General features: G+C 38.9%; 2 protein-coding genes across 3 annotated transcripts in view; one reads left to right on the top strand and one right to left on the bottom strand.

Moving 5' to 3' along the window:
• The first annotated feature begins 127 nt into the window (after positions 1 to 127).
• LOC126921473 (insulin-like growth factor-binding protein complex acid labile subunit) lies at positions 128 to 2,732 on the top strand. The gene has a single exon (XM_050733133.1). The coding sequence runs from the start codon at positions 1,558 to 1,560 to the stop codon at positions 2,575 to 2,577; it is 1,020 nt and encodes a 339-aa protein (XP_050589090.1). The 5' UTR covers positions 128 to 1,557; the 3' UTR covers positions 2,578 to 2,732.
• Positions 2,733 to 3,305: 573 nt separating this feature from the next.
• Positions 3,306 to 14,469, bottom strand: part of LOC126921466 (synapsin) — a 47,554-nt gene continuing 36,390 nt past the window's right edge. For both annotated transcript variants that reach the window (XM_050733117.1, XM_050733116.1), the window contains exons 8-10: positions 13,767 to 14,031; positions 13,134 to 13,380; positions 3,306 to 13,039 (exon numbers count right to left, since the gene is read on the bottom strand). In XM_050733117.1, coding sequence (XP_050589074.1) covers positions 12,867 to 13,039; positions 13,134 to 13,380; positions 13,767 to 14,031 — 685 coding nt within the window. In that variant the 3' untranslated portion in view covers positions 3,306 to 12,866. The remainder of the gene's footprint in view (positions 13,040 to 13,133; positions 13,381 to 13,766; positions 14,032 to 14,469) is intronic.

Raw genomic sequence — 14,469 nt, 5'->3', positions numbered from 1 at the left:
AGAAACGAAACATTTATGGTCAATGTCGCAGCAGAAATTGCAGCGTATTTTCACTGTGTTCTGTGAAGATTATGCTTTGCTGTTCGGGAGCATTATGATACGTTCATAAATCGATTGAGCCGCTCATAATCCAAAATGATCGAAACGCCGTGCATATGCAAAGAAAAAAAGGAGGATGCGGAGGGAGAGGAAATTTCTTTCGGTCCACGCACCGATGACATTTATCGAACCTGTAATCTTCCAACACGATTTATGTACCCACGTAAGTTTGTATAATTTATTAACGTGACGTTTTTTATATTTAACAAGTGACATGGTCTTAATTGTACAGCCAGATTGGTTCTCCACACATCAATCGATATTTTTAATCTTATTTTATTCTTTTACGAAAATGTTTTTCTTAAACGTTTTATGAAGTTCGTTGAATTGGTTCGGAGATTGATTTCGCGTGTCGTGAAAACATCTCATTTCGCGGTAGACTACACGACAAGAAGTTCTTCGTACTAAAACGATAACGTTCTGCTATTAATAAGTCAGTGTTGACGATCGGTACATTCGTCGAAGCTTATCGGTAATACAGACATTTTTGCACATGTCACAGGAACCTTTCACAAGATAGGTCTTGCTTAAAATATACGCAATTCCGTCACTTCATGTATTTTCCGTTTAAGAGATTAACTTCGTTTCGCGATAAAAGAAAAAAGATGATTTGAAGCGTGTCGAAATACATATATCTACGCTCAAGTTCACTTGTAAACGTCCATGTTTCTCAGATACGTTTCTTTTGCCATAAGAGTGAAGCGTGTATCTGACGCTCTCGGATATTAAAAACGTCGCTTTAATATTTTCATTTGGAAATTATCTGTTTAAAATAAGAACACGTTCGTCTCTGGTTCGAATATTCATTTCGCGAAACATCGGCGTAACACTGTGAACGCTAGATTCAAAATTCTATAGCGTCGTGTTTCTCGGTGTCTCGAACAATGCGAAACGATCCTGCAGGAAAATAACTTGCCCGACGCGAAACCTCGAATTACGAGATTGCGGGAGACGGTGAATAAATGTGTCCTTTGAAATCCCAGCCATGCTTCCAGAACAGCGACAAAGAACAGTTTTCATAGACGCGAAACGAACACATAACGTTGCATCGATAAAAATGCAGGCAGGGTTCCCGTGAAGGGTCCTTATCTCTCTAAAACTCCGTGGAAATTATGAATTTGAATATCAGCTACGAAGAAACAGCTACTTTGGACCGATGTGCAAACGTTGATTTCAATAAAATTGAATTTCAAGATGAAACGTTGCTATGTAACCGTATCATCCGCGGTCACAGAGCCACTGTTAAAGCGGACAACCGCGGGGCGTGTGTTTAAAATGAATAAAACATCCAATTTCCGCGGAACTGAACTTCATCGTCGAGTTATACTGTACACGGTATGGCTGATATATTTGTCCAATCGTATCTGACGAACGGTAACCGTCGGTTTGTTCCCTTGGCTGCACATCGAAACTCTGCTCTTCCACGCGTTCAGTGCGTATCCAGCATCTGAGCACACCATGTGCTTCCTCTTGCTCGTTTATCTCCTCTTATCGGTCACCACTCAAGACGTTCGCGCGGAGGAAATCGACTGCCAAGTTTATAACCATCTTTACGTTTGTCTGGCCAACGGCGTGTTATACAGTGTCGCGTTCGAGGATGTCAACGCGGTGCAGACGATCGAGGACATAGAACTACACCTGGAGGGTCTTGGGATCATCGACATAGCCAAGGACGCTTTTCTCGAAGTCAGCAACTCGTCCGCCTTGTACATTCGTGATAACCAGTTGTCTACAATTTTTAGACACTATTTCGTTGGTTTAGACCAACTGACGTATTTGGATCTGAAGAATAACAGTATAGCCGAGATAGAAGACGGTGCCTTTGCCAAATTGCACAGTCTAGAAACGTTGCTGCTGGATAACAATAATATTACTGCGTTTCGACCTGGAATGTGGAAGGGTCTCACCGATCTTCGTGAATTGTATGCCACAAATAACAATATTGCCTTGAAGAGAAACATATTCAGAGGACTTCGACACCTGGAAACTTTGGCGTTGGATTGTAACGGAATCACGGAGGTACCTATTGGAGCGTTTAATGGACTGCCTCACATCGATCTCCTCTATCTGTCGAGAAACAAAATTTCGTCCCTGCAACCCGAGGTTTTTCGTGGTCTTGGTGAAATCAACGAACTAGACCTGGGACGAAATCGATTGAAAAACGTGTCTGGAGGAATTTTCCGACATCTGAAAAACTTAAATTCTCTGTGGCTCAACGGGAATCAAATTGTCATGCTGAAGGGGGACGCTTTCGATGGATTGGATAATTTGTTGCTTCTGTTCTTGAATAGCAACGAACTCCGTTTTGTGGACATGTCCGCTTTCGTCAAGATGAAGAACGTTACCACTGACCCAGGCTTCAAGATTGCCGGGGCGACTATTGATAATGTTTCCAAAGTGCAAGGACGATTTCAGTGTAGCAACGTCGAATATCAGCTGCCCTACGAGTGCACAGAGATCGAATCTCAAGTTCATTAAAATACGGTTTACAGAGTGAACAGTGTTGCTTCGATATGGAAACGCGAATCTGTATTCGAAACGTCGTTTGACAAATTTTTAGTTATATAGGATATGCTTGTTAACGATGATTTATGTAAAGTATTGGAAAATATACTAATACAACGAAACAGAGACGTTACACTGTATTAATCTATTTAGGGGTAAAGTACAAGTTTATCCGATAAAAGTCGTTTTTCCAGGCGTGTTCAAAGGATACCGACAGGACGAGAGTCCGCCTCCGCATCCTTGTTACAGGAGCACGTCGATGGATTACGGATGGTACGCACCGACGATTCACACCGTGCCCACCTCTTATTATCCACGAAATACTTGTTTCAGCGACAACCAGGCCCGTGGTGGCATGTACCGTAATTGCTCGCTCAATACGGAACTGGATAAAAGCATAGTTTAATTTTTTTGCACATCCTCTTTAACCATAATTTTTTTCAATTTGTTTAGGTCACACTATCTTTTGTAAAGTAAATCGTAGTTTAATATCGATGGTGTACTATACATAATGTATCCAATAAATTTAAAAAATGTGAAGCTTGTGCATTGAAAGGCGCTAAAAATTAAATCATATTTGATATTTAAGAAAGTATAATTTGATACTTCAAGTCTTTATATCTAGAAATTATTTTGGTAATTTTTATATTTAAAAAATATTTCAAAATTAATTGGTGATGAGGTTGTGAGATTGACGACAGTCAGAAGTATAATATTTTATTTTGTTTTTATTGTTACAGTTTAGCTTGACGTATCGCAGTAATCGTATTTCGATGAGAACCTAGTCGGGCTACGCAGAATTACACGGTGTCCCGAAATCTAGCACAGAATCGAAAGTCGTTCTTCTTCTCATATGATCCCGACTACTGGGATTTATCGTTCACGTACTTGTTTTCACTAACGTTTGTCTTCGTTACAGCTTCATTTAGGATTTAGTAATCAGGGCCTGAAAGTTATTCTGTGTTACTCGACTTCGGAAGTAATTACGACATTTTATAATTTTTAAGTGCATGTCATTCATCCATTACGCTGCTTGGTATGACTATCATAGAAGTAATTATAACTTCAACATATATATATATATATATATAAGAGTTTTTAATACTTTTAAAATAATGTCTTAACAACTATATGACGACTTCGAAAATGTTTTTGACTACGTTTCACAGTCCAATATGGCAATATTCTTCATTTTCTATTGGAATGCAATGGATGAATACACGATTCTAGTTGAAGAAACTCTGTAACGTATATCCATATTCGTTTGTTAACAGGCCACGTCGATCGTCTTACGGAGACACCATAAAGATATTCCATGTTTGATAGTACGACATGAGACCAGTATAGTCAGAAATAATCACAATAATCAGAAACGCGACAGTTTATTCTTCCTCACGTGGCCCCTTTAATTCATTCTTATTCAGTCATATGTAACTTTGCTTTTCGAAAAATTCCTCTATTCGGTGTTTCATTCGTTGAAAAATTTTCCATAATTGCGTCATGTATCAAAACTCTTTCAGCGGTTTCGTGCGAAGAAACGCGCAAAAAAGAACGACGCAGAATCAGTATAAAATCTTTCCAGATCAATCGAATCAGTTGACGATAAGAGTCGTGGGGCACGTTAAAGCGTCGATCGAAATTTTACACGAAGTTAGCACAAAACATCGGCCCGTCGGTTTCGCAAACGAAGTTCGCAAAATACACTGAATTTAATATAATATTCACCAGTACCTTTCGCTCCGTTTGGTATGCGTTTGCCATTCGTGTCGTCGCCATAAACATTTTTTTCGTTTTATCGCGACAAACACGATGTCACGATTACGAAGACACTTGACCCCTAATGAAAATTTGATTAAGGCCATGAAATGATCACCGAGCGTCGAGTGTCGTTTGCCATCGCGAGGAAGACTCTCTTGATGTTCCATGAAACGGCGTGCTCGTTACCTATCGACCACCCCAGGTTATCATGAGATCCCTCGGTGAAAAGGGCCGTTGCACTTCCATTACTCACGGATAGTGAATAGAAAACAGTCGAGAAGGTTTTTGTGGTATCTCAAGAAGCTTAGAGGAACGATCTTGTTAGGCTTTCGTCCGTAAATACCTTTTAACGTTGAACCAATGGGCAGGAATCGGTAACGAGCGCTCGACGTGTGCCCCAAGACCGATACCTCTTTACATATGTCCTTGAGTATCTATACACAAACCTATACATTGTACTACTTGTTATTTTTTCCCGTATTTTTTCAATGTATTGCACTTACGTGGTACGCTTACTTGGATTAGAACTACCCCCATTTACTTTGATGATGAATCCTTAACAGCTAAAACGATGACAGATAGAACTCGCATTTTACTCGCATTTTTAATTTTTAAACATTCCTTCTTTCCTTCTTCTCTTATACTTGGCGGTTAGATAAAGGTAATAAATGGTCGTACGATCGGAGAACTCGTAATAATCGTGTTCAATTCGAGCGATCATCGCGGCGAGACGCCGCGTCGTGATCGCTGCCCACTCGACCGCGATGATTCGTTGTTCACTTGATATCTTATAATCACACGCTTAAAACACCCGTCATCAATATTAAGCGGTCTTGATTATGAGCACGGGAGAAAAATAAGTGAGCAAACGCGATCGACGACGAGGCGACCGCGAACAATACGCGCGATCCAACGATCGAGGTCGATCGTTCAGTAAAGCGACGATTCTTTAGTGAAATAATCAACGAATGAATTGCAAAGATCTCGATAGTTGGATCGCGCGCTGTCTCAGAGGAATGTTCCAAATGATTTCGCGACGCATCTAGGATACGTGCACCGCGAAAGAGAACATCGAGATTAATAGGTACTAACTTGCTACTCTCTCACATTTGTCTCGTTCGAGAAGGGTGAACGCTCATGGCGCGTTACTCTACTCGTGATACCTTGTATTGTCATACAATTGATATCGAATATCGGCAATAACAATGGTACGTCCTGTGCTACGGTGACTCTAGTCGAAGATTCGGTATAAATTAATCGACGATAAGAGACACCGGTCCATTTCCCGAGCGAAATGTAGCGCTAGTCGCACGAGAACGTTCCATTTTCATTCTTTTTCTTCTTTTTTTCTTCTGTAACTGTATTCGCTTCTCTTTTCGGGTTACAATCGCATTCTGATCGATTTACAATTAATTAGACCTGAAGCACCCTTACATTTTACAACGTCGTTTAATACATTCCTAGAATAATAGACATAGAATGTTATGTTGTTTATGTAATAATGTTATGTGTATATATAATATGTCGTGTTTATATATTCATGTGGTGAGAATACGAGTGTTAAGTAATTATAATACATGTGAATTTTTTTTATACGTGAGGAAATAGTCATGCACACCTCACTGCTCTTCTGGGAAGCGGCAGAGTATTGTCGGACTTACCGACTAAAACTCCACGGTGGCCCACCTGACGCTCAACAGGGGTGCCCCGGGATCTCCTTATATTCTTGCAACGTTTTTTTTCTTTTTTTTATACGTGAGGAAATAGTCATGGACACCTCACCGCTCTTTTGAGAAGCAGCAGGGTAGTGTCGGACTTACCGACTAAAACCACACCGTGACCTACCTAATGCTTAATAGGAGTGCCCCGGGAATAATACATGTGACTAGCACTCATTGAAATCAAGAAGGTAACATACGGTTACATATAGAGCCTACCGTATTCTTAACTACCCTACTATAATAATCTCACCTTAACGATTGTTATTATTAAAGCTATTATTATTACCTTAAGTTTCGTTACACATAGACATTGATTAATTATAATAAGAAGGACGAACGTTCGCGTTGATCGAGGCGAAATCCGGAAATATCGTCCAGCCGGCCAAATTCTACTCCTATGAGAAGGTTGCTTGATAATATTCACCCCTTCCACATATTCGTTGTAATTAGTCTCGTATAGTGTTTTGGTGTTTCGTTTCACGATCCGAGAAGTATCGATAAGGAACAAAGAAAGTGAAAGAAAATTATTGGTGTTCGTGAACGCATCATTTAAGTCGAGTAAGGAAAAGGGACGATTCGATCGTGGCGTAAATTTCTGTTCGATTCGCCGAACCGAAGGAATATATTAATATAGGCATAAGTGAACCTATATAGACAAGAATATTGCGACATGATTTGAACTCTAAGTCACTAGAAAGAAAATTGCTAAAAGAAAGGGAAGTAACGAGGCACTAAATTGACAGCGAACGCCATGAGTTAAGATCGCTAATTCGACTGGCGCACGACAGGATTTGGCCCCGATTTTTTGCATCGAACGCTCGATATTTTTCGATACTCGGCGAGATGATTAGAATTGTTACTTGCCATATTCTACAGTGTAACACTAGGCTATTCGATCGAATGCATTTCGAAGCTTCGCCACATGATCTTACGGTGATTAAAGCATCATGAAAAAAGCTACGAAACAACGATAGTAACACAAAATTACACTACCGCTGCGTTATCATCGAGCCTGGCCTGTCTTCTCGTTCTCTTTTTTCCGTTTTTTTTTTTTCATTTTTAATTATTTTTCTGTTGGAGCTTACCTTATACGATGTTGTAATCCAAGACATCTAAATTAGTTCCACGACTTTGAAAGTATTTCTAAGAATGGTAAATCTTAACTAACAACGGTATTACAGTGATGCAAGGATTCTAAGTAAGATTAGCCTAGTAGTAATATTATTACTTCCGGCAAAAAGGAAACAAAGATTGAAAGACGAAAATTTTGCGCAAAAAAGCACTGTGCTTTTTTTTAAAACTAGACTCGAATTTACAAAGCGATGCGAGTCTTCGTATGGAATAAAGAATCTATTAGTGTGCCAAATTAAGCTGACACGTGGTTGCGACGAAATCAAATGCAGTATGGACACATAAACACGTTTAAAACTAATGGGAAGATGTAACAGTGCTGCTCACTACATCACACGGGCACTAGAACAAATTACAATGTCGTCGATCAAAGATTCTTATAAGATCAAGCAGCGTGAAATGCTTAACAATGTGATTTCTGTGTTCCGTTTGGTGTTCTGTTTGATTTGATCATCTGTTCGATTTTAACGAATAACTAATTATTTTCAAATTATATCTGTAAATTTAAAAGTCTAAACAACTAAAACTAAATTAAACATTAACTCGTTTCAAGCAAATATTGTCAATGTCAACGAAATGATTGATATGCTTGTAAGAATTGACGTTAAATCGACAAATATGCGATTAACACATCTGTACAAAACACTGTAACGTTGCATAAAGAAGTTCTCTCGAATAGTTACAAATGTAGATGATCGTTTTGCGGATCCGATTCCGCAAATTCTATCCTTAAATGGATAATCGCCGTGATTTTTCCGAAAAAGCGTGCTTGCTAAGTGACTAGTCGTTGTAGGTATCGAAGTCAATGCCGTTAATTCGTCTAGGCTGCAACAACACTTGAACCCAACTGCCTCTTCTATCTCATCTTTTTCTATCCTACCTTGTGCTTAGACTTGCACCCCTGAGATATTCGTTATCTTTAACCGCGTCTACGTATCAGTACAGATTCTGTATCGGATCGAATGCATCCATCTTAACAAATCTATCAAGATTTCGCGTTTCGCTTCTCCTCGTGCGTCGTGGCGTCAGCTCTGAAAGTCAGTCTCAGCAGCAGCTTTCGTTCTTCGAGGATAATTTTTGTACTTTATCGGGCAACTACAACTTTTTCAGTTGCGAAGAGTTTTTGAACTAAATCCCGAAATTAGACAGCCTTTTATAACGTTAATTCCAGAAGCTTCTGCTCTATTCTCTCACTGTTCTATTCATTCTAAACACTCTTTAAGACTATTTTCTTTTTCTACGTGTCATTGCCTATCGTAATAATGAATAATTTTTAAATAAGAATTAAGCGTGAAAGAACGTGAATCTAAATGCACTAAATCGTGAACGGTGAGGAACGAAAAAGAATAAAGTCATAGTATCGAGCTACCGCAAATATCGACGAACGATAATAGGTTCGCTTGTCCGATCGATTGATGTTTCGAGTGATATCAACGTCTTCGTTCGCTGTTGATCATACTTTGGACGGTGTACCTGCACTTATCCACGGTATCGAGGTGCCTGATGAATCAATAAGCAGCTCGTTAAAGATGATCATGCGGAAAGGTAAAATGATGCACGCGTTTAGTGTATAAAAAGTACAAACAACAGAGAGATTCTCATGGTTAAGTGCATAGTAAAAAGTGCACGTTGACACGCACTTCGACTACTTCGAATGGGCAAGAAACGTGACAAGAAGGGCACTTAAGTATTCAAGGCACTTCAAAAACCAAACCATTGGACGTCTATTACTTGGAAATTAACTCGTAACCGTTTGTAACTGTTTGTGACACTATGTAACCATTTGTAACACTATGTAACCGTTTGTAACATTATGTAACCGTTTGTAATCGTTTAAATTCGTGTACCATGTATCTTCTAACAAATGACTAATGTATTAATTTACATCTATATACACACACAGGAATATCGATCAATTAGTCGTGCAATAGAGAATTGATCAAGTTCAGGTCTTTGCGTTCATTTACTTGATATTCCTAAATTCGATAAAGCAATGTGTTGATAATAGGAGACAATAAATCAGAACGAGAGGAGGCAATACATTCCTTTTACGATTCTATGCGTTCCTCTACTATATTCTTGCAACTTTTTTTTATACGTAAGGGAATAGTCATAGACACCCCGCCGCTCTTCCGTGCAGCGGTGGGGCAGTGTCAGATTTATCGACAAAAACGCCAGGGTTGCCCCGGGGTTGTATTCGAACCGCTATGTAACGGAACAAACTACACTTTTTTCTTTATATGTGAGGAAATCGTCATGGACACCTTGCCGCTCTTCTGGGAAGCGGCGGGGTAGTGTCGGACTTACCGACTAAAGCTCCACGGTGGCCTGCCTGACGCTCACCAGCGGTACACTGGGACCTCCTTATATTCTTGCAACATTTTTTTTTTTTATACGTGAGGAAATAGTCATAGATACCCCGCCGCTCTTCCGTGGAACGGCGGGATAGTGCCGGATATACCGACTAAAACTCCACGATGGTTAGGCTGACGTTCAACAGGGATGTCCCGGGATCTCCTTATATTCTTGCAATTAACGTAGGTTTAAGTAAAATTAATTTTCCGAAGTCCCTCTTTGACAAAAGTCGCATAATCGAAATGTGAAATTAAATTAGAACAGAATATTAAACGGCCGAACTTATTATAGTTCTTTTCAAAGCTGACACCACGAGGCCTATCTTTCGTCGTAATGCATTTATCAGCTCTTACGCTAAGGTAAATTGAGATCATTTGGACAATTGTAGTAAAAATAAAGGACACATATTCTGAAGTTAAAGACATCAACGCAGGGGTACCGTAAAGAAGCGTCTTAGAACCAATATTATACATACTATACACGGCCAACGTACCAATAATTATCAACAGCAAAATACTGATATTCGCGGACGACACGGCTGTACTAGTCAGGCACACTAATCCAGAAACAGCAGTCACGTTACTACAAGAGCATATCACAAAAATAGAAAAATGGATACAAAATAAACAAATAAAAGCAAACCTCAGTAAATGCAACCATATTACATTTACATTAAGAAAACGGAAACCACCAAATATTCAATTGAATGGCACGCACATAACATGAACAAGCCAAGTTAAATACCTAGGACTCCACTTAGACACACAACTTACATGGAAGCAACATACTGCCTAACCAGTCGAAACTCTAAAATCAGCATGGAAAATAAACTAAAAATTTAAAAAACGGTAATGAAATCAATTTGGTCGTACGAAATACCACTATGGGGAACAGCAGCAATGAACCACATAAATAAACTAGAGTCGCTAGAATCGAAGATACTCAGAACAATAGTCAACACCCCATGGTATGTCAGAAACGAGGATATACGCAAAGACTTAAAAATACCAACGGTCAAGGAAGAAATCGGTACGCAAAAAAAATACAAGAGAAGAACGGCAACACATCCAAACCAGCTAGCTGCTGAAGCGAGCAAAACTTTCATAAAAAGAAGACTAAAGAGAAAACACTCCACTGACCTCACTAAAGAAATAAAATAGACAAACTTGAAGATGGTATCCCGCTGGGGATAGCCATCCACATGTTATTTAGCAGTAAAGCTAAAAAAATTTACCGAATATCTAGCTGGAAAAATTGTAAAGTACAAATTAAATAATAAAAAAAAAAGAAAAATTTGGACAAAGACGTTTCGTTCTCTCTTCTCGCTTTCGTCGATTGGTTTTTACTTCGCAAATCCAGATCCTTCTCCAGCGGGTACTGAATCAAAGGAGCTTCAATAGAATCAAGTTAACTCAGGCAAGCAAACACGATTATATTTGCAGATCATCAAAAGGTTGCTTGGTGTGCTTCGGATTTTCTGCACGATCGCAAAGAATCGCGATTTACTGAATGCCCATGTTTTTTTTTAATCATTCTCGCGGCAACTAGCGGCCGCTTCCCTTTCGCTTCCCGTTCCTAGCTCACAAACCCGTTTATTACATTTTGATTTCATCGGTAATTGTTCTTAAAGCCTACGGAGCAACGAACATCTCTTTTTTCATGAATTTTCAGCAAGCGTGCCAAGTCGCCTTGTGCAAATCCTTTTTTCCTTTACAAATGACCTACAAATGCGTGAAAATTTAGGAAAAAGAAACAGTTCGTTATTGGAATGCAGGACAGTTTTCAACATCGAGATGCTCAATACTATTCGAGACAATGAATTTTGAATAATCCAAATCGAAAGGTCGCCGGCCGAGGAATTACACTTTTTGCAGGCCGAAATGTATCATTGTTCAAGAACCGGCGACTCTGCAGAAGAATTTTTTTCATTTCTCCCTCACCATAAGTCCCGTTTATTAGACCAAACGTTTGCGTTGTTCACATGCACGATGTCAAAGTACTGCCCGTGTCTCGAAATCCTAATGACTATTTGTGCGCTTAAGATACAGACTGGTCGATCTTGTTCTTCCATTGGCCCGACATTGAGTGCCGGACGATCGATCCGAAGTCTTCTCTAGCCAAATGTTCAGTATAATGCCCGAATCTCCTCTTTTTTGTTTTCCTCAATCATTTTGAATGACGTCGGCTTACAAATACTTTTTAATAATTTTACAAATATGTATTTTACTGCAGGACTTCCATCAGCCATTTAAATTTATAACTCATCTTCCATTTTTTCCTCTCTCCAGCTTTCTTGTTCTTTTCATTCCGCATCATTCCCGTTCCCTCGCCTTTAGACAATGCTATAATCGAAAGTTAAGCCTAAAAAGTGGACGCCTGAAGTAAAGTCGGATGAGGAGATGACAGGGGCCTATGGTACTGTTGCCTGTTGGAATCGAAAAACCAAGTGGCGGCGTTCCCCGTAAACGAGACGAGTATGCAGAACGGATACGTCGATGGTAACGAAACATAACTGGACACTTGGAAAAGTATTCATTCTTTTACTATTTTAACCTGAGAGAATTTTCCCTAGCCACTATGTAAATGCTGAATACATCGAATACATAGAATCTACATTACGATTTTTTTATTTTTTTACTTTTTAATATACATAAACGACCACGACTCTTTCTTTAAATTCCCCATTAATTTTTACTTACCCTCCCCTTATCGAAAATACGTAGTTAATATTTGAATAGCAACCGATGCGTTGAATACGCGATATCGATTAATAATCAAGTACAAAGCAATAGCAACGCGATTAGCAAGAATTCTAGAAGAATAAATTTCCAACTATATTTTATTTCGCTCAACGTAATCGAATGGCAAGAAATGGATGAACTATTGAACTGATAAAAAACGAAAAGTTAAGTTATGTTTATGTTTATACACATCGCCGTGGACCGTTAGCAAAATTTACATTGTTATATGGCGTCCAGTGTGGGACGCGAGCGTCATTTAGATGAGCTTGATGATCTACAAATATATCGACTATATTATATATTCCTTTCCAGTACATTTTCATATTCGACAAATTAATTTAAATACATCTTGTAACTGTTTAACAAAAATCCTATAATTGCAAAATTACTCCTATACATGACTGATAATGAAGAAGCTATATAAAAAAATACGATGTTTCATTAAAAATATTAACTAATTCATTTACATTTTAAATACTTTTTTTTTCACTAACTTAAATTTGATAATAATCCTAAAATGATCTCCTTTGCTCCAGTACACTTTCGTTCGAAAAATTTACATGTCTCCAAAGATTCCTGCAAACGTTTTCCGAAGGTTCTTCATGGTGTCTTCGGTGTCTTCGCTCTGAGATTGGCTGCCTTGTCTGTGGAAAGGTACTCTCGATGTTGGAACATCTTCTTGGCGTCGACCAACCGATGGAGCGCTGCTCACTGTACTCGATTGCGATGCTGCAGATAAATAAATAAATATTTCGATGTTTTAGTTATTCTTGATTTAATTATACTTCAATAATTGTAAACCAAATTCATAGTTCTTACAAACCTTGAGAATCGCGTCGTTGCAGTTGATGGTGGCTATCAGAACTAGTTACATCACCCGCCATTGCTGTCGTGGAGCCCATGGAACCTAAGCTTCCTATGCTAGCCATGGACCCCATGCTTCCATGCGATCCTAGCGGAGCTGTTGGTGGCACAGTGCGATCTTCTACAGGACTCGTTGCCTGACTGGAGCCAGACATCGATCCTCTGGATGTGGTTTTCGTCAACACGCTTGGAGGTCGACAACATGCCTATTGGAAAAAGTAATGCATCATATGATAAAAATTTGTCGACTTATTAATTTTTATGATTTATAGTGGCTAAAAGTGGTATTGACACATTATTGTATTTATTATAATTAGACCATGGATTTTTATGTAAATTAATATTTTTGAAAATACGATTAAGAAAATCGAATCTGTACAGAAAATTGCTTTACCAATTATTGCAGAAAGTACTCTATTTTAGATATTTTGTATATCTTTTTCATACTATGTGCATTTTGTGCAGTTTTGCAATTTAAAATGTTCTATAAATATATACAAACCCGCAGTCTGATTATAACATTTACATACCAATTAGTTTAGTTTAAGTATATTAAATTTTATATTAAGTATATTAAATTGTCACTTTTTACCTGCATTTTCGCGGTGACGAGGTCTGCAATGTGACGACGGTCTTCCTCTTGTGAGTCTCCCATTAACGACAGCGCGCTATCATTCACCTCGATTATGTATTCTCGACCATCCTTCCCGACCAACAGCTCGATCGCACAGATATCCAATCCACCGAACAATTGGGCCACGTGATCAACCCAGGTGCGATGTCTTTCGCTCACGGCTAATTGCTCCAACATCGCCGAACCGGTGTTAGACTTCCAGTTTCCGCTTATGCTCTTCCGCCTGAGAGGAACGTCGACGATCGTGGTTGTTAATTAAATACGTTGCTATTCTTGTCGCAATTGTCTAGTTGGTTAACCCTCGACTGATAGAAGGATGGATTAAAGTTTCGATCGTTCAAAAAGATATATTTAGAAAGGTGTAACATGACAACTTCTTGATCCTGCTTCGAGAATTGAATGACAATGTGCAGGATCCTGTATTGTTCTGTGAGTCATACAATGCGTATTACCATAAATATGCTTACATATTCAGTCACGTAAAATGTGAAAAAAAATAGATAGATTTGAAACGATCCCGGCACTGGTTGTTACATAACTTACGTTTCACCTTACCAGCCGAGAGTTAAGCTACGCGTTCTAATTTCCATTTTTGTACAGTGGGGAAACCGTAGTATCCATTGACAAGCTACTCGGTAACATTTGCAACGACAGATCACGG

This window comes from Bombus affinis, chromosome 10, assembly GCF_024516045.1.
Source record: "Bombus affinis isolate iyBomAffi1 chromosome 10, iyBomAffi1.2, whole genome shotgun sequence".
Taxonomy (NCBI): Eukaryota; Metazoa; Arthropoda; class Insecta; order Hymenoptera; family Apidae; genus Bombus; species Bombus affinis.
The sequence above is the reverse complement of the archived record's forward strand: the minus strand, read 5'-3'. Positions and strand labels throughout refer to the sequence as shown.

Coding starts and splice junctions, on each gene's coding strand:
- LOC126921473 (XM_050733133.1), top strand. CDS start 1,558: ATGTGCTTCCTCTTGCTCGTTTATCTCCTCTTATCGGTCACCACTCAA.